General features: G+C 35.6%; 1 protein-coding gene across 7 annotated transcripts in view; it reads left to right on the forward strand.

Moving 5' to 3' along the window:
* PRKD1 (protein kinase D1) overlaps positions 1-21,123 on the forward strand; it is a 355,373-nt gene that overhangs the window by 263,251 nt on the left and 70,999 nt on the right. For 5 of the 7 annotated variants that reach the window (XM_055361356.2, XM_031002017.3, XM_055361357.2 and 2 more), the window contains 3 exons: positions 2,662-2,793; positions 5,013-5,173; positions 12,356-12,379. In XM_055361356.2, the coding sequence (XP_055217331.1) occupies positions 2,662-2,793; positions 5,013-5,173; positions 12,356-12,379 (317 nt within the window). The remainder of the gene's footprint in view (positions 1-2,661; positions 2,794-5,012; positions 5,174-12,355; positions 12,380-21,123) is intronic. The other 2 variants (XM_031002018.3, XM_055361358.2) reach the window with 1 other exon arrangement.

Consider the following 21,123-nt stretch of genomic DNA (forward strand, 5'->3'; position numbering starts at 1 on the left):
TAGGCATAATAACTACCTTATAGATTGCTTAAGCATTTCCTCTCATTATATCAGTCCCAACTTGTCATAGCCAGAAAGAGTTTATGCTTCTCCCATTGCCAAAATTACCAGTTTTTAAAAAAAGTACTGAAAATCTTGGAAGATCTGACGTTATTTTATTTTATTATGCAAATAATTTTGACCTCCAGAGATTATTTTGCTTCAGAAGCCTTATTTCTTCTGTACTGCTAACCAAACAGTTTACTCCATTTGTGCAACAATTTATAATGAACCATAAAAGAACTGATTATCTTAGGGTTTTTGGCTCAATTACCTGTTTCAAATGCTCAATGACTAAGAAAAGCATGTCATTTTCTCTTCTCTTGCACACTGGAGTATAACAATAGGCTGTGAATAGAGCAAATCAAAGAGACACAAATACCAGTATAAGGGGCCTATTGTGTTTAGTTTGTTGCCCTGTCGTATGGTTTTAATTTAGGTTGGCTGATTGATTATGACAGACTAACAGATAGCCCATTGTTCCTCTCTTGGAATCTCTAGACACTTTAATATTCCTATTCTTATCTGTCCATTTTGATTCCTAAACTTAAATGAAATGGAATTACAGCATTCACTTTGTTTTCCTGTGCTAAGTGATTATCTCTGAAGTGCAATTTTGTGATTAGGCGAGATGGCATGCATACACTCAACTAATGCTGATTTCCCCCAGGGTGCAGAACAGGTAAATTCATAATGGATGGATGTTTTGCTTTGATTTCAAATGGATGTAAAAACCTCACCACACTTCGTAGTTTTATTTTAAAAATGTATTTAATTATTCTAAAATTAACAGGAGAATATTAAAATTGAACTTTAGAAATATGGCATTTAAACATAAGTCAAGGGTGCTAACTGCTTATGAATGTTAATCCTCTTCAAAAAATGAAAGAAAAAAAAACAAATTGACCTAGCATAAATTGGAGGAGTGTCACTGAAAATCTTTAGTTTAATTATTTATATTCCTTCTGATTAATTCCAAAAATGTCTGAATCCAGCTTGGTATTTGTATTGTCAAATTCTAATGTGGCTTATTTTGCATACTAAAGTAATTATTCAACTAATCATTGTGATAGTATTGTCATAGTTGTTTGGTCTGGAGGGGTGATTTTGGGGCTGAGGGGAGAAGCTAGAAGTTAAGAATTGACATAAAGTTTTCTCTTTAATTATTTTCTTTGATATTTTAAAAATAAATTTTCTACATGAGTATGAGAGACCAATTTTAAAAAGAATTTATTATTCTCCCAATTGGACACATTTTGACCAAACCACCAAAGTAGGTGATTGGCACCCAAACCACACTTTTTTTCTGATCTACTTGGATTAAGCATTGACAATTATATTGTGGATCTTGAAGTGGGAAATGTGATATGAAATTTCTTAAACTTATTTGAATTGAGGAGGAAAGGAAAGGAAGGCAGAAGACAAGGAATATATTGAAGGCCTCAGTTTTCCCCAAAATTCTCTTAAAATAAAATCTTACAAAGTTAAGTTCATATGGTTCTGTTCTTACATTAATGGAAGTTTAAATTTTAAGGGACTGGAGAAGTCATCATCAGACAGACTGTCTCTTTTTAGGTATGAGAAACTGAGGCTCGTGCTTATTGAGATGTCACTCCAGTAAAGGTCAGTCCTCCCCCAGGTCTTCTGCCTGCCAGGTGCTGTACTGTGCTATATTGTGCAGCCACAACCTCAGGCTTACTGTGTGCACATAGGTCTGGAAAGATCCACCACTTTCCATTAGGACGCTGAGAAAAAAGCTCATCTTTCCGCTGTCAATACCTTTCTATTTCTTGATTTCAGCAACAACAAAACAGCACAAACCACTTTTATAATATAATAAAAATATCATATGGAAAGATGTAATAAAAATGGATTTTAATATCCTACATGAGTACCATACAGAATAAGCAACAGTAAGCAACACCAAAAAGTTCCCTACAACATGAATATGGTTGATTAAGGTGTATTTCTCGGAATGGACTGCAGTTCACCGGCGTATGTATTAAATCCCTCTCTTTGGCATGTTGGTGAAGTGGCTGCTTGGTTGTTGCTCAGTCATGATTTAAATGCTTAGTTATTATACATTGCCCAAGAGTTCAAACAGCTCTATCCCTATATAAGGAAGCCACTCATATTTTGTATCTTTCTTTCAACTGGACCCTGTAATGTACTTCTTCATTGTCAAACTCAAGGATACTATTTTTCGGATCTGTCTGAATTCATCAACTTTTTTCTTTTCATTAATATTTTTGAATACCTTTCTCATTCATTTAAGTAAGAGAAAAAGTAAAATATTTTTTAAGTATCATCAGGTGTTTGTAAATCAGGTTTACTTATACTTTCATTCATGCTTTCTGCTATTTTTTTTGGCTGTTTTTAAAGTGATCTGAAACTTGGTCAAGCAGGAAGAGGAGAAGAGAGATGGTTGCTGTGCCACCAACTGTAAAACTATGGCTGGGAATAATGTCTAATGGCTGAAAGTGCAAGCTGTGTTGCATCTTATCTTCCCTAACTTTGCCTAGGGAGTTATATCTGTACTGGCATATTTATTATCTTGCATACTTTTTATTTACAGATCAGAGTGCCTATTCAACTTACTTTTCAACATCACTATTTTTACAGCTTCCGCCACCTTTGAAGACTTTCAGATTCGTCCCCACGCTCTCTTTGTTCATTCATACAGAGCTCCAGCTTTCTGTGATCACTGTGGAGAAATGCTGTGGGGGCTGGTGCGTCAAGGTCTTAAATGTGAAGGTAAGTTATTTTCTTCCCATGCAAGTTAAATGTGTGCTGTTCTCCTATGTTTATCGCAGCAGAATTCACAATTGCAAAGATACGTAAAAGCTAAGTGCCCATCAACCAATGAGTGGATAAAGAAAATGTGGTACATATATACATATATATACGCACATATATATGTGTGTATATATACATTTTCTTCATCCACTCGTTGGTTGAGAAAATATAGGTTTTTTTGTGTGTATACATACATAGATCTATCTATATATACACCTATATACATGTCTATGTATATATACACCTATGTACATAGATCTATGTATGTATACACATATATACATATACACACATATATACAAACATGTATATACATTGGTGTGTGTGCATGTATACACTCCACATTCTCTTTATCCACTCATTGGTTGATGGGCACTTAGGTTGATTCCATACCTTTGCAATTGTGAATACAATTCACAATATGCTTTATATATATACACCATGAAATACTACTCAGCCATGAAAAAGAACAAAATAATGTCTTTTGCAGCAACTTGGATAGAACTGGAGGCCATTATCCTAACTGAAGTGACTCAGGAACAAAAAGCCAAATACCACATGTTCTCATTTATAAGTGGAAGCTAATCTGTGGGTACACAGGGGCACACACAGTGGTGTAATAGACATTGGAAAATCAGAAGCAGGAGGTTCAGAAGTGGCTGAGGGATGAAAAACTACCTATTGTGTGCAATGAACATAAACCATTTGGGTGACAGCTACACTAAAAGCCCAGACTTTACCACTATATAATTCATTCATGTACCGAAAACCACATGTACACCTAAAGCTAATGAAATAGTAAAAAATAAAAAATAATGCATGATGGAGCTATCTGCTTATGTTGTGCCCTCTACAGTAGTGTAGCAGTATCTCCTCGGAAGTATCTTCCAGGCATTTAGGGGGTACATGGATTCTCTTCTGTTCATTTCTTTAAGTTTCCTGTCTTGAACAAAGTTGGTCTGACCTGGGAACCCTTATTCTCACATCTTTTCTCCCTTATCATGTGGACATGTTTCACCCCTATTATGGTGCTCAATATTTTATCAGCCGACTAAAAATAAAATTTGCCTAGTAAATAAGTCAGAAATTGGAATAGTAGACATTGAATACACATTTGTTGAAATGAGCAGAGATTCAGGAAATTAAACCATCTAAGTTCACTCAGCTGTTGAGTCACGAGCTGGAACATGTATCTGCATTTCTGCACCAACAACATAATTTTATCATAATGTGGAAAGAACACTTTGAACTGCACAATTCAAGGTGCTAGGACACCATGATATAATCTTTAAAACTGGCGCAATTGTACTCTATTCTCTTTGGATTGGGAGGGCAGGGTTAGAGTTCTTTGAACTTTGACAAATATAACTGAGCATTTATTATGCAACCTACAAATAAACTATCCACAATTTTTGAATTTCTGTCTGTGAAGAGGGAAGCTAGCAGACAATAATCTGGAAGAAACTCTGCCTAAAATGTGGTTTTATGAAAATTTGTCTGTCCGGACTGCTGTGTGACACATGGAGAGATTCTAAGTAATGGCCTCCAGCTACGTGGGGAATATGAATATTAAAAATATTGAAAGGAAACTGACACTTGCCTAGGTGGGAAATCTGTTTCCAATTATTGATCACCTACCATGTGGAAACCAGCATGTGAGGTACTTTATATATCTTCTTAGTAATTCTACAAGGTAGTTATTACCTCCATTTTAGAGACGAGAAAACTGAGGTGAAACTTTGTTCCAGGCCATGTAGACAAGCAAGTTATGAGGCCCAGATTCAAATTAGTGTTGTCTAAAACTTGTGATGTGCTGTGATTAATATTCCTTTATGTGTCCACTCACATTTGAACTTACAGCAGCTAAAAGTGGCTCAGATAATCTAATTTGAGTTAATTTCTATATCCCTTCAAGCCTAAGACTGTTATATCACAGAACATTTTTAAAAATGATACCTAGCATAGTTCCTGAGCTTGTGCAATAAGATCAGAATTCAAAACCCATTAACAAATTGGAAAAAAAATTCAGAGAATGTTCAAAAGAAAATGTGAATTTCCAAATACTCTCAAGGAAAATGGAAGCTGTACTATTTTTTTAAATTTCTACTTTACACTAATATTGGAATCACTTTTTAATTTATGGTTCAATAAAAATAATTTTTATTTTCCCTTTCCAGGATGTGGTCTGAATTACCATAAGAGATGTGCATTTAAAATACCCAACAATTGCAGCGGTGTGAGGCGGAGAAGGCTCTCAAACGTTTCCCTCACTGGGGTCAGCACCATCCGCACATCATCTGCTGAACTCTCTACCAGTGCCCCTGATGAGCCCCTTCTGGTATGGCTTCCTGTTTACCCATTTCCCCATTTACATGAGAAATCTGTGGGGTGATGTGATAGTAGTGTCAATCCAAGACAGGGCACTAGGAGGGAGAATGCAGCCAGGGTATTAATGACAGTGTTTCTTCAGGGCTTGTGCTGTAGATTGGTCAGTGCCTCATCAAATATCCAACAGTTTTGAGTTTGCTTTTATCTCTGAGCTTAGTGAAATGATAAAATATGTGAGGTTTTATCGTGGTCACAGGGCCAGAGCAGCACGAACTAATGTGTTAATGTTGCAAAACATCGCTTGTCAAAATTTGGAAACCAGAGAGATACAAAATGTTCTCTGAAGATTATTAGAGGAATTTGTGGCATGGCTGAATATTTATTTTGGGAAGAAACTTGAAATTTGCTCTTGTGAAACCATGAAAGTCTTTATTGCTTGGCATACTGGCATACATGCCAGCTTATTGTCAAAAACTGATTGATAAGTCCTGTGAGAAAAATAGGACTTAACACTTTAAATATTTCCATTAGTTCTAGAATATATATATATATATATGGAAGAATATTAACTATATCCATAAGATATATATTTATATATGTTATATATATTATATAGTATATATTTTATATATATTATATATAAAATATGCAAATAAATATATATATATCTTATGGATATGATTAATATTCTTCCTTAAGAAAGTTAAATTTAGATTTTCCAAACTTTCGAAACAAAATAAAAATTGTGGTAATTATGTGAATTATTTAAAATAAAAACACATTCTGAAATAGGCTAATAGTTTGAGGATTTAAATTTCCCATATTTACCCCTTCTATCTCCCGATGGATATTACAATGATGCTTTATAATCCTGTTACTGTGAAAATCAATTAGAGAGAAAAAAATTTTGAAAATACTTAAACATTTAGGTTGAATAGATCCCTCTTGGAGTGGAGAGTGGTAACAAATTCTGAAGACATCTATAAGAAGTTGTATAAATTACTTGCTTGGAAAATATTTTATTGTGATCACGATCTTTATATCACCAAAATTTTTTTACAGTGTAAACCAGGAGTATAAATGAAATGAATTATTTTAATAATTAGGAAAATCCCATACTCTTTTATAAGGCTCTCTTTTAGGGGTTTCTTGTGTTTTCAGTACATCACTAAGTGAACCTAGTTGGAGAAGGAGGTACTAAATTTCACCAATAACTAGAAGAACATATTATAACTTCATACCTATTCAGAATATGTATGCGTGATCATATATTATTCCATGAAGTTCTATTAATTGAAATTATGATATTCTTACTGATAAGTGCTTAAGTCAAAGTCTGTGTTTTAAAATAATCCTATGTCATCTTCTCAGCTCAGAAGTTCTTCGAGTTTGAATTTTTGCAATTAGTGATTTTACAAGTTACAGCAATTACTCTTGCTTTTAAGCATAGCTGCTGAGAGTCATGATGTTTATAAGATAGACATTTAAAAATAAGTTTAAGAAACAACATTGTAAATTATGCATATATGTATATAAATATATGGTTTCTATATAAATCTAATTTAGCTTATGTAAGTATAATTTAACACAGATTTTTGTGTTTTTAAACCAACTTAAAGCAATAAAAGCTTAAAAGCAATAAAAGCAATAAAACCAAATTAAAGCAATAAAATAATGCTTTATGTAACCAAATTAAATAACCACTAAATTATTTGAATTATTTGATACGTTACATAAAATGTTGAAATTAAATGGTGAATTAAAATTTTTTTGTAAAATTTTTAAAATCTATTTTATAAATACACATTTTTAAAATTAGACTTTGTCAAGAATGCTTGTAAAATTATGATCAAATCAGATATTTATTAAGTGAGAAAATATCGGAGCCACAAGATACTTTTTAAAGCTGCTGGGATGGGAGTCATAAGCTTTCGTAACCTTGTGTAAAATGCCTTCAGGTAAACTTTAAATGAGAAATGCATTTGGAAGTAATGTTTGTGACACTATTTGACACACTGGTTCTCAGAATCATGTTTTAAACACAGCAAAGCCCTTTGTGTCCTTATGGGGTGCCTACTTGTCTTTGTTTTTACCCAATCCCTGAGAAAGTAGGAAACATTGGCCCACCTTGAGGAGGACACATATTTCCCTGTTGCCTTTGTTCCCTTTCATGTCTTCACTTCTTCATACGGGAACAAAAGCACCCTGCTCGACCAAGGCACATGGGGAGTACCATGCCTATATCCCTTTTCAACCCAGTAACACCAATAACTATAGTTTAAAGGTTATAGTGGGTGCCTAATAAGAGGTGATATTATAGCAATAATAGTAAAACCTTTGGGTTCTATATACATTAAAGAATAATTTCCATTTCCAAAAAGAATGATGGCCTGACCCTTGTAAAGACAGCATGGCTCATTAAGGCCACTAGACCATTCATTTTGCAAGTCTGCCATGGTAAGTATATTTTCTCTCAAATATAAGAAAGTTATATTTTCCATAAATGATTGCCTATTTTGACTATAAAGTTTCTTTTTCAGATACAGATTACGACATTGGTAATTCTGTTTGTTTATCCATTTGGGCACAGAAATTCAATCTCAGATTTCTCTAATGTTAAGATAGAAAAAATATTATAATAGCATAGATCACATGACAAACTTCAACTGTCATCAACTTCGGCAGTATACTATCCATTATGCTATCCATAAAACAGTCCATCTTTAAAAAATTCCAAGATGTGGTCAATTTATAACAGTTCTGTGGGCATGGATTTTTTTTTTGTAAACTATCATCAGTATTAGAAGGAAACAAGAAAAACTCAGCAGATCCTTAAGTGGAACACATTAATACACTGTATCATTATCTATAAGTATATTTATCAAATTATATCAGTTTTATGGACTTTTGGGCAACTGTAGAAGAAGTTAGTATTAAATGAGTCTATTATTTCTGTATGCTTTACTCATCTTTTTATTTTATTTACATGTGTTCTTGTGGTATTTGGGAAAAGTCAAAGCCAATTGAACCCACACCAGGCAAGGGTTAGTCTTAGGCAAAAAGTTATTGTAATATAATAATCTGTTGTAGAACCTCTGTTCCTAGGTGTAAAGGAAAACTTTAATCAGATAAACTCTCCCATGAGGGACAATGATAAAAGCCGAATAAAATACAACATAACAAAACACTATTTGAAGGCACCCAAGAGCAACCAAGGCAATTGGATTTGAGTGACCAATCACAGAGAGGTCAGTACACAGGGCAGCCTCCTACAATGAAGAAGTATCCAGCCCAAAATGTCAATAGTGCTGAGGTTGAGCACCCCTGATGTAGAACAAACCAGAGACTTGCCAAACATATTATAAAGGCGCAGTAAAGGCAAGGTAGTATTATACAAAGTTAAGTATAAAGTATTAAGGCAATGTGCTGTTACACAAAGACAGAAAAATTAACCGATGAAATAGAGTCTAGAAACTATGTGCATACACAGACCAACTGATGTATGACAAGGGAAAAACTGCTGTGAGAAAAGAATGGTCTTTTCAGCAAACATCTCTGTGACCAATTGGATATCTATATGGCGAAGAAGAATCTTGACCCTATCTTATATCATACACGAAATCAATTGTAGGTAGATTGGAAGCTTCTAGGAGGTAACACAGAAAATATGTCTACAAGAACTTCGAGTAGGAAAAGCTTTTTTAAACAGGATTTAAATCACTGATGACAAAGGAAAAAGATTGATAAATTGGGCATCATTAAAACTAAGAAATTATTTTAATCAAAATATGTCATTAAGAGAATAGAAAAGTGAATGGGAGAAGACATTTTCAATACAATATATCATATAAAAACTCATATTCAGAGCACATAAAGAACATTTACAAAAAAGTTAGAAGACAGACAACGTTATTTAAAATATAGCTATATACTTAACCAGCACATTACAAGATAGACAATAAACATGAAAATGTGCTCAACATCATTAGTTATCAAGGACTGTAAAGTTAAGTCTGTAATGACCTATGTCTACATCAGAATGTGTGACATTGAAAGAACACCTGTTAATAACAAGTACTGGGGAAGATACTGAGCAACTAAACTTACATACACTGCTACTGGGATTGTATATTGGCCCAAACGACTTTGGAAAACTTGTTGGCAGTAATCTTGTAAAGCTAAACACATGCATATGGTGTGACTCATCAGTTCTACTTCCAGGTATATATACAATAGGAATATATAGAGTCATGCCCAGAAGGATATGTTATAAGATGTTTTTGACATCTTTATGCATAATAGCTAAAAATTAGAAACCAGTAGTGGTGTAGTCATACAATGGATTGTATGAATGATACAGCCATGGAATTAATTAACTATTGATTCACTCTGCAACATTGTTGAATCTCACAAAATGATATTTAAAGAAATAAGTCAGACAAAGGGTACATACTTATGAATCCAGTATATGAAGTTCAAATCAAGCAAAACCAATTTATGGCAAGATACTTAAAAATAAAACTAAGGTGGGATATCAACTGGGAAGGAGCAGAAGTGAGCTTTCTAGGATGCTGGCAATATATATCTTGATCTGGGTATAGGTTACATGGGTTTATGCACATGCAAAACTTCATCAAGCTATACACCTAGAATGGTGTTTACTTTATTCCATATGAATTGTACCTCAGTGAAAATGTTTTAAAGTGATAATAGCAATGGATCTCCAAATAGCAAGTTATAAAGTCATTGAGATTCTTCAACACAGGTCATGTGAGAAAAGAATGAAATGTTATGTCATAATAATTAATACATTATGTTATCAGATTCCTATCAGTCAATTAAAAGAAAATGGAGCTATACAATTTACATTGGAAATAAATTCTTTGGGTGCTAAATTAAAAGTAATATGCCACATCATTCTGGGATACTAGTATTCATTTGCATAATAAACATTGTCACCTGCAGTAGTTTCATCACAGATACAAAACTGTAATTATATGATCTTCCTTTAAGGGAAAAACCAAACAAAAACAAAACTGTGGTATAATTTACAACCAACTACCAATGAAACAGGTCGCTCTCTTTTCCTTGGTGATTTATAGACATTTCTGGTGATTCTAACTTGATAACAGGATGAAAAGATAGAGCTGTCTCTGTGTTTCTCAAAGTTTTTCTTAAAAATAATGGCCCCATAAAATATTCTGAAAAAAAAAATTGGTCAAATAAGATTAGGAAATGCTTCTTGGTTCATCCAAATATTGGACATCCTAGGAGTCATTATGCATAATTAAGGGCCTAAGACGTCTGACAGTGGTGAAATTAGTGTTCTTAAATCCACTCTAACATGGAACCCTTTTCTCATAAAACGCATTAATATTGTGTGGGAAGTACATGCACTTTGGGAAACACTAACTTAGAGGAATGAGTAAATGAATGCACGTTGCACAGACCATCTTCAAATATGAGCTGAACAGCATGCAGCTGAAGTTGAATTGTGACGACGGCCCAGAAAAAAGAGATTCAGGGCTACTAACTGGAGGAAAAACATACACTTTGGATATCAGATATATAGATAGCAAGGATAATACTTTACTTTGGAAATTGAGAAATTGATTTCCTCTCCCAAAGAGCTAACTTTGCCATTTCTGCATGCAAATGTGCCCTAACAGTACCTGCAAACAAAGTTGTAATTTTTCCCTGAAACTCATGTTTGGTTCTTTTCAAATGAGTGGTTGTTGCCCTTGAGCTCTGCACATGCTTTATGTCAATCCAGAAATGTGGCAGGTTTTTTCTTTTTTTTGTTTGTTTGTTTTGTTTTGTTTTGTTTTGAGATGGAATCTTGCTCTGTCACACAGGCTGGAGTGCAGTGGCGCAATCTTGGCTCACTGCAAGCTCCGCCTTCCGGGTTCACGCCATTCTCCTGCCTCAGCCTCCGGAGTAGCTGGGACTACTGGCGCCACCACGCCCGGCTAATTTTTTGTATTTTTTAATAGAGACGGGGTTTCACCGTGTTAGCCAGGATGGTCTCAATCTCCTGACCTCTTGATCCCCCTGCCTCGGCCTCCCAAAGTGCTGGCATTACAGCCGTGAGCCACTGCGCCCGGCCTGTAGCAGGTAATACTGGATAACCAGTCAGTCTTGGTAGAACCTCAGTCTAAATGCTCATGACTTTCCAGAGTTTCTGACAAGATGGGTTAGCTGCAGATTGCAAATGAGGACTGAGGATTCAAAACAAACAGATAGTAGGATTTTTCTCAATGTGAGGTCTTTTATTCAACACTGCAAAAAAATCACATTTCAAAGCTCAGTCATGCATTTTTGTTAAGAAAAAGAGTGAACTATATTGTAGTTTTGATTTGGTTTCTAGTTATCGGATAGAGCTGCCCCCAAAAAGCTTGAGAGAACAGAGATGAAAAAGAACATATTCAATATAAATTACCAGTGAAGTGTTATCTACTTAATTAAGCTCTGTCATATTTTTCATTGATACTACCTCTTGTCTTTTAAAAAATCATTAAGAGTAACCTTACTGCTTTTGAATTATATTTCAACCTTGAACGGAATCAGATAGAAAATAGTAATATGCAACAAAGATTCTAAAATGAGCAAAGAATACACTGTAGGCATATTTTTCTCCTTAAAACTCTAACCCGCTATTGGACTTTCTAGGTTTGGAAACCACTGACTGCTACTGATTATTCATTAGCTTATTCTTGCTTGCAAGCAGATAACAACTTTGTATCATTTGATTACTTTGATGACCTTTTTCTTTCTTTTCCCATTGAGAATATGAATTATTGTGAAGAAAATCTAATCTTTCACTTAAAGGTCAAAAACGCTTCATTTTGACTATAATTTATTTTCAATGAGGTGAAAGAACCGTCGTTCATCACTGAGACCATGACAAGTAGAGTTGTTTTTTTTTAACATCTACCGACTCACAACTATTTTTGCAATTTTTACTTAGTGTCTATAGTTCCATTTAAATATTAAATGTAGTTTGCAACTCAGATATCTCTGTAGTTATAAAGACTGTTTAGTATAACATTTTGCTTTTTTTTGAAAGCGTGCCTATATGAAACATTATTGAGTAATGTGCTTTGCTTCCATCCAATAACGTTGTTTTCCTGTCTTTTTCTCCTTTGATTCTGCACCTTTGCCTGCTTTTTGCTCTTACAACTTCATGCTTCAGTCTCCTGTGAGTCCTGGCTTTGAGGTAGGTACTAATGCTACCTGGCGCTAGAAATTTGCTTCACTGTCTTTTTCAAACCAGCATATTACGCTGACATCAGACAATTGTCTGTACTGACTTTATGAGAATAATCAGGTCAGAGTTTAGCTCAAAATTCAACACATTGACCCACAGAAAGCCCTCAGGTTTTCCTTGCTTTTGTCCTGTTATGGTTAACTTTTCACAGTCCCAATAAGTCAAAGAGCAATGAAGTCATTAGAGTAATAGAATTAGGTTTTTCAGGTCAGATTTTGCCCTGTGATTGCTTGATTTCATAACATTGGTGTTTTGTTTTGTTTTTTAATGAAACTGAGCAGACACATTGAGAATAAAGAAGAATACATCAGCCCTCACTTACGTGATGCTATGTTAAATGAATCTCATGCACATTGGAACTATGTCCTGATCCCAGGTACCACAGAGGCATGCAAAGTGAGGACACCATCCCTGTATACTGCCTAAAGATGGCTGTAACTGCTTGTTTACAGTTCCTGAACTTACCTTTTCTTTTTTTTCTTTTTTTATATATATATATATATTTTTTATTATTATACTTTAAGTTCTAGGGTACATGTGTCATGTTAGGGTGCTGCACTCATGAACTTACCTTTTCAATAAAGGATCTTTCCATCCTTTTGTGTTATCACAATCTATTAATTATTTTTTTAAAATGGTATACAAATGGAAATGTCAGTCTCTCAATCCAGACAGAAATTATATATGGAAAAAACACAAATTTCCTTTAAAAAAGGTTTTAGTTAAGCCTTCCTCCAAAATTGGCCTTTTTTCTATCTTAAGCAATGAATGATGTGAACGTGGAGGAGAAGTATTTAGGTCAAGTATTAGAGCATACAACAGTGCTCTTCTTGTGATGGTTTGTTTTGGTCAGTTGACTTGTGAATGTTTACTGTCTTTTATTTCTGTACCTTGGTCAATTGAGAGTTGACATACTGTTATTTTTCCCTCATGGGACTATAAATTTCAAATATTATTATTAGTATCCATTCTAAGATGGTCTTGTTACGGTAACTCTAACAAAGGAAGCTAATGAAAACACAACCAGAACATGTTCTGGGTTAATTAAGATGGATGAGTCAAGATTTCTGATTCATAAGCTACAGGATGAAGACATCTGCTTCAATAATAGTAAATTCCTATTTTTGGAAAATCATTCTTATTCAAAAAGTGTCCTACTTAGAATAAGTCCAGTGTGAAAGCTAGGTGAGTGTAATTTTTTATAGTCTTGTAAATTTGGTTTGTAATTTAAAATGCCTTCTAGACATAATTTTAAATGTGAATTAGTATCTTTCCTTTCAAATAATCCTTTGGGCATGAAGCCAAAGAAGGACAGGAAACATTTTTCACTTCCTTCTCCCACATTGCAGTCGGGAACAGATTGCATAAAGGAGGACTGAAGAGTAGTCTGATTTTCTGTGCAAGTTGTACAAATTAAAAGCAACCAGGCCTTCACAGGCTAGCTCCTGATGGAAATAAGATGTGTTTTCGGCATGAGCTATTTTTCTTGAACTTTGTTTACGTCTAGTTTGTCAAAAAGATAACAGACTTTTCTCTTTATAAATGTCTTGGAAGAAACTGATGCATGAAATTTGACCAGAATTTCTTCAGAGAAATGTTTTAGTGACCGTTGTGCAAGTAGCAGAATGGTTATAGAAACCTGGCCATTGCTCCATGTTCAGCATGTCCTGGTCAGTTTACACTTTTATGTCTGTAACCCTGAGGTGCACAAGTATGCAAAAATAGATAAATTATCCGCCTTCATGGAGCTTGCATAGGTAAACCATATACCGACAAGTAAATATAGTATATGTCTTTGTATAAGCTTCCTGGTATTATATTACAATGAAATATATTGATTTATGTAACCAATCTCTCCTCCTGTTTCCATTTTAAATTTGAAATAATGCAAAAAATAAGCATCTCTATTTTTTGCGTATTTGTAAAAGCACTAGTAAATTCTGAATAAATATTTATTTGGCCAAGCACAGTGGCTCACACCTATAATCCTAGCATTTTAGGAGGCCGAGACAGGCAGATCACTTGAGGCCAGAAGTTCGAGACCAGCCTGGTCAACATGGTGAAACCCTGCCTCTACTAAAAACATACAAAAATTAGCCAGGCATGGTGGCACGCACCTGTAATCCCAGCTACTCAGGAAGCTGAGGCATGAGAATTGCTTGAACCCGAGAGGCAGAGGTTGCATTGGGCCAAGATCATGCCACTGCACTCCAGCCTGGGTGATAGAATGAGATTCTGTCTCAAAAAATAATAATAAATAAAATAAAAATAAAAATTATTTACTGAATGAGTTAGTAGATGACATTATTAGAATCCAAATAGGTTATACTGCTTTTTTTTTTAAAAAATAGTTATTCAAAAGTGTAAAAGTTTACATTTTTAACTCTACTGAAAATAGTGTATGAGAGTTTCCATTTCCTTATACTCTTCCCAACAACAGGTGTTGTCAGTATTTTAAAAGGCTTTTCCTCCCTGCTAATTTGAAATATATCTATATAAAATCTGTGCCTAACTATATATTTCTTTGTTGGAGAGAATAAAGGCTTTTCATATATTAATTGGCCATTTGTATTTTAGCCATGGTGAATTGCCTTTCTCTTTTTCCATCGAGTTGCTTATTGGTTGCTTATAGTCTTTACGTATTATGACTGTTATCCTCTATTAATCTGTGATCTGTATGTTTTTTATGTCTTTTCCCATATTGATTTTTTTAACACGGAGAAGACATATTTTCATTCATTCTCTTACTGTATAGAGACTTAACCATATAGAGACATGTTGAAAATAAATCAACATGGCCAGATTAAAGATAATATTTTTGTCAAGCAATTGAGGAGAATGATCTTTTCTTGAGGTAAAAGAACTGAAGTCAAGGTAGAAAATGAAGCAGAATTTAAGATATTGGATGACCTGTGTGACCATAGGATATAATTGATGACACAGCATTTTTTACATTATGGATTTTTTTAAAAAAATTAAATAACTTTACTAAAGTTATCTTAAATGTTTTTAAGTGACTTTAAGGAGGTACCTACTAATTTAGCTTTGAAGTTAAGAGGCTCTACAGAGAACTTATTTTTTCTTGGAATTAAATGCTTCTAGCCTAATCTTTTTGGTTATTCTTAACATTCAGGCCACCTTACAGAAATCATTAGGAAATAAATCACTCATTCTAAAAGCTTTCTCTGCATTTGACCATTTTATATCCTTTAATTTTATGAAATTTGGACAATATTCAGTTTAACTTTTTATGTGAGGTTGCATATTATCTAAATAACAATTGGCCATAAACTGCTATTATTTTCATACAGGTTTACTGACTCACATGTAATGAAGACACGGATTGTACTAAAATGAGCTCTAGGCTGCATACGTTCATAGAAAATCTCCCCTCAGAAATGATTCATTTAGTTACTGTTTTCATTTATTTAAAAAATGAAAACAAGAGAATACCAGCATTGTATTTTCTATCTCTAATTAGATATGATCCTGATACATTTTATAATAGTCAAAGTAGTTTCTTTTCAAATAAGCAAATAATGGACAAAAAGCTATTTCTTAACTATGATGATACTTACTGCCCAGATGAACATTTGCCAGGATATTTTTCAATTCAGCAAAAGTCTGTTTAGAAGTAGAGACTTAACTCTTGTGTTCTAGAATTCAGGAATCCTGGTGATTTCTCTGAAATAAAAAGTCATTTTTCCATTTAAATATGCACCATGACACCCATGTAGTACATTTGCCAGAAATTGCAAGTTTTCCTTTGATGATTCTACAAACTAGTTTTTCAAATTCAAACCTGGGCAGTGTGTACTTTCAGTGAGGAAAGATGTCCAAAAATGTTTTAACCAGAACTTCCCTGCTTCCTGAGACTATGTGCAGTAGTGAGTTTCTGGGGAAAGTGTCCTTCAGTAAAATTAATAAGATTGTGAGGCCTGCTTTGAGTTACTGTTATCTGATTTCATTCCACAAGTCTGGCTTATCATATATGTCCATTCTTAATTCATGCTCTGAACAAAACCTTGCAGATATGTTATTGTAAATGTGAATACTACTGGAGAGTTCTTCATGAACCCTGCTGGTAGGGGGTGGCATCATATACCAATTGCCTCACACTTACTAATATATAGGTCTTAAAAACAATTGGATTTTTAGTAACAGCTCTGAAGATCCCGTGCAACTCTCAGGCAAGGTACCGTGACCTCCACAGCACTCCTGACAAGACACAAAACAGAGCCTTCCACTGTTAGGAATTACAGGCATTTACTTGTGGGCATCTGCGTCCATCTAATACTCTAGGCTGGGATAGATTTAAGTTTCTGCTCCCTTAATTACTGACTGCTCATAACTTCTGAACTGCTACCTGAGTAATATGAAAAAAAGGGCCAGGCATGGTGGTTCACGCCTATAATCCCAACACTTTGGGAGGCCAAGGCGGGTGGATCACCTGAGGTCAGGAGTTCGAGACCAGCCTGGCCAACGTGGTGAAACCCCATCTCTCCTAAAAACACAAAAAATTGCTGGGCATGGTGGTGCATGCCTGTAATCCCAGCTAGTTGGAAGGCTGAGGTAGGAGTATCGCTTGAACCTGAGAGGTGGAGGTTGCAGTGAGCAGAGATCACAGCCATTGCACTCTAGACTGCACAACAAGAACAAAACTCGGTCTCAAAAATAAATACATAAATAAAATAATAAATAAAAAATATGAAGAAAAGGTTACTTATGTTCACTTCAACAGTTTATATGTCCTCATGAATGTGGCTACCCAGGAAAAAAAAAAAGAAAGATTTCTATAGAAGAAATAATAATGAGGAGAGGAGAGTAGAAGATTGGAATTGGTACTATAAATTAGACTTCTAGAAACTAGAGAAAATTCAGCCTCTAAAATATTTGTGTCTTTTCAAATATTTAGATACATTATTTTACTCAACCCCTTAGACATGGTATTCTGATACTTGATTTAATCTAATCAGATGAATTCCTTCTTGCCTTCTCAAAAAGAGGGACGATGTTGCCATTTTAATAATAAATATAGTGAAATGTAAGATGAGACAATGTCAGGGAGTTATGAACAAATATGCCTCTTTCTCTAAATAGCCCAGTTTTTAGTGGTATCTATTTTTGTGTAGCCATGCACTGAAAATATCACTTGAATGATATAATTTCATTGAGTGAGTGCTTTTCTGTATTTTTAAAACCCAAAGCTCTTTTAGGGGTGTGGGATAGATAGAGGAAAAAAGTCTCTTATCTTTTGTCTCTTTCTCTTTTGTAATTAAGTTGCATTAAAATCTAGTCTTTGGTCTTACCACGTTGTTTCAGAAGCACATGAGCGTGTACACACAGACACACACAGTGCTACATGTTTGACATTGAGTGTTATGGGCTCGGATTCTATAATGTACTATTGAAGTAGAAAAATTAAAGAATTGATTGTCCTTATACAATAGAAAAAATAATAAAAAGTTTAGCTGTAATAGGCGTTGGTGAACCCCTTGAAGTAAAAGTTAGAAAAGAATATTAACTGCTTTTCTGTAGAAACTGTAAGACACCTTATCTGTTTCCCACATATATTGTAAGGTCTCTAAGTTTCTGTTTTTCTTCTTGCTGTGCAGCTGCAAGGTCACAAAATAGATAAGCATAAGTTACAGGACATGTTTTTCCCAAGATGTAAGCTGAATCTCAAGAATGTTACCTAATGATTAACTGCTTTAGTTCTTGCTTCTGTAAGCCTGATTCCTGCATCACGTAGTTCCTGCCAAAAACTGCTTAAAAGGCAACTTCTTTCTTTGTCTAGTGCTCAGTCTTTCAGGACACATGTCCCCTAAGCCAGTGTACACCTTAAATAAACTCTCCTGCATCCCTGTTCAGTCTCTCTGGTCCCTTAATTTGCTGCAACATTTCTGGTGCCGAAACCCGGGACTGGAGATGGCAGATTTCTGTCTCCTTTGCCTGTGGGACTGAGGCCCCGGGACAGAGGAGACCTGGGAACCTTGGCGCCAATGGGAGAGCTTCAGCCCTGCAGGGGATAGGCCCTCCCATGTCCCGGTGCCCTTCCAGACAGTGCAATAGAACCAGTAAAGGGGATTCCTGAGTGGCATCAGGAGCACTGCGCAGACATCTGAATTGTGGTAAGGTTTGGGCCCTGAGGCAGGACACGTCCCTAAGGACAGAAGGGAAGCCTGATCACCTCCAGGGGAGTGACAACTAATCCGACCCAGAGGGGCTGGAGACAACAAGAGTGGCTCATTGATTTGAATGAAACTCACACCCCAACAGAGACAGGACACGAGAGTGGCTCGCTAAGTCAGCTAGGAAAAGAAAACTGGAGGTGGCGAGAGTGGCTCACCACCCCAACTAGGAAACTGGAAGTGGCGAGAGTGGCTCGCTACCCCAACCAGGAAAGGGAGCTGGAAGCAGGGAAGTGTATGAGTGTGTGTGATAAAGACGGTTCCAGAAGGAAGCAACGTGAGGAGTGACGTACAGAAGGCTACAGGTCTCTTAGTAGAGGCTGTATGCTCTAAGCAAATTGTAAGGCCAACCAGGTCTGATTGGTCTAAAAAGAAAGGAAAAGTGAATGTGCTGTGTCGTTACTGGGAGGAAATGGGAGGAAAATCGTCAAAACCCACTCCATTGGAATATATATTAAAAAACTTTTAAAAAGGCTTTATGGGAAATCAAAAAGTCAAGTTAACCCCTCAAATGCTGAAAACCCTGTATGAATTAAAATAACCCTCTTTTAATGTTGAAGGGCCAGCCAAAGGCGCTGTAAATAAAAACAAAAAACAATTAGCTATGTATTTAAGGTAATAACCAAAGTCAAAAAACAGTCAAGACATTCAAACCAAATTTCCTTTTATTAACTCATAGCTAAATACAGCCCTGTTTAACAGCTTATTACAAACTCTCGCAGCTCGAGCCAAAAAAAAATCAACTACACTAGCAACTACAAACACAAAGTAAAAACTTCACCAGTAAACACAAAATTAAAAATAAAAATCAAAAACTTGTAACACAAACCAAACCACAAATAAAAACTTCACCAGCAAACACAGAGACAAAAGGAAAGCCACAGGAAAAACCGGTTTTGCAAGAACCACTGGAGGGAATAAAGACCCCTCCTCCTTACAATCCAATTTATCCCCCTTTACCAAGGCTACCTGCCTCTAAAAAGTAAAGCTCAAATAAATACACGCCCCCAGTATCACGTGTGAAAAAACAATCAAAACTGCAAGAAATTAAAATAAATGGCTAAAAAAATCAGGCAGGCCATCTCAAGTCTGGCCATGCCAGAGTCATACAAATAACTCTCAAGGAACAAAAGGACCCCCACTGGGAACCAAATAAGGCAGCCCAACTACAGCAGCTGCAGAGATACCAAAAGATACCCCTGCGAAGTTTAAAAAATGGCAAAAATAAAAGCAATCAATATTAAAAAAATCTCAAAGGTGCTTCAGGGTGCAGATAAAAGCCCCAGCCAGGCCAGGCATGGTGGCTCACGCCTGTAATCCCAGCACTTTGGGAGGCCAAGGCGGGCAGATCACAAGGTCAGGAAATCGAGACCATCCTGGCTAACATGGTGAAACCCCGTCTCTACTAAAAAATACAAAAAATTAGCTGGGCATGGTGGTGAGTGCCGGTAGTCCCAGCTACTCTGGAGGCTGAGGCAGGGGAATGGCATGAACCCAGGAGGCAGAGCTGGCAGTGAGCCGAGATCGCACCACTGCACTCTAGCCTGGGCAACAGAGCAAGACTCTGTCTCAAAAAAACAAAAGCGTCAGCCAGTTTTATAAAAGACTTTGTGAGGCCAGCACATGGTAAACACAGCATTTATAAGGCAGGCCCAGGGAAAATGGCTAAACTTGCTCATGTCCCAGTTCAAACCTGGAAAAAATAGTCCCCAGATTCACTTTTTAGTGAATGGTTGTCATCTTTCAATAATTTCAAGACTCTAATAAAAAGCTTTATAGTTAAAAGATGTCTAATTCTCCCTTGCCTCCTGCCTCTATTAATCAAAAGTATCCAGTCAACTGTAGAGGCAATGGTAACAAAGCATACTACTACCCAAATCATGGCCTTAACCAAGTACCAGGCCTTGCCTCAAAAAAAATGTGTACCCACTCAAAAAAAAAAAAAAAATTGTGGTGCTCTTTATTAAACATCATTTATACAGAGCACCAAAGGGGGGATTGAAGTAGAAAAGTTAAAGAATTGATTGTCCTTGTGAAATAGAAAAAATAATAAAAGTTTAGCTGTAAGGCATTGGTGAACCCGCTTGAAGTAAAAGTTAAAAAAGAATGTTAACTGCCTTTCTGTAGAAACTGTAAGACATTAATTAACCTTATCTCTTTCCCACATATTTTGTAAGGTCTCTAAGTTTCTGTTTTTCTTCTTGCTGTGCAGCTGCAAGGTCACAAAATAGATGAGCATAATTTATAGGACATGGTTTTCCCAAGATGTAAGCTGAATCTCACAAATGTTACCTAATGATTAACTGCTTTTGTTCTGGCTTCCGTAAGCCTGATTCCTGCAACACTTAGTTCCCACCATAAACTGCTTAAAAAGCATCTGTTTTCTTTGTCTGGTGCTCAGCCTTTCAGGACACATGTGCGCTAAGCCAGTGTACACCTTAAATTAACTCTCCTGCACCCCTATTTGGTCTCTCCGGCCCCTTATTTCCTGCAACACTATAA

The sequence above is a fragment of the Gorilla gorilla genome, chromosome 15 (genome assembly GCF_029281585.2).
Source record: "Gorilla gorilla gorilla isolate KB3781 chromosome 15, NHGRI_mGorGor1-v2.1_pri, whole genome shotgun sequence".
NCBI classification, from domain to species: Eukaryota; Metazoa; Chordata; class Mammalia; order Primates; family Hominidae; genus Gorilla; species Gorilla gorilla.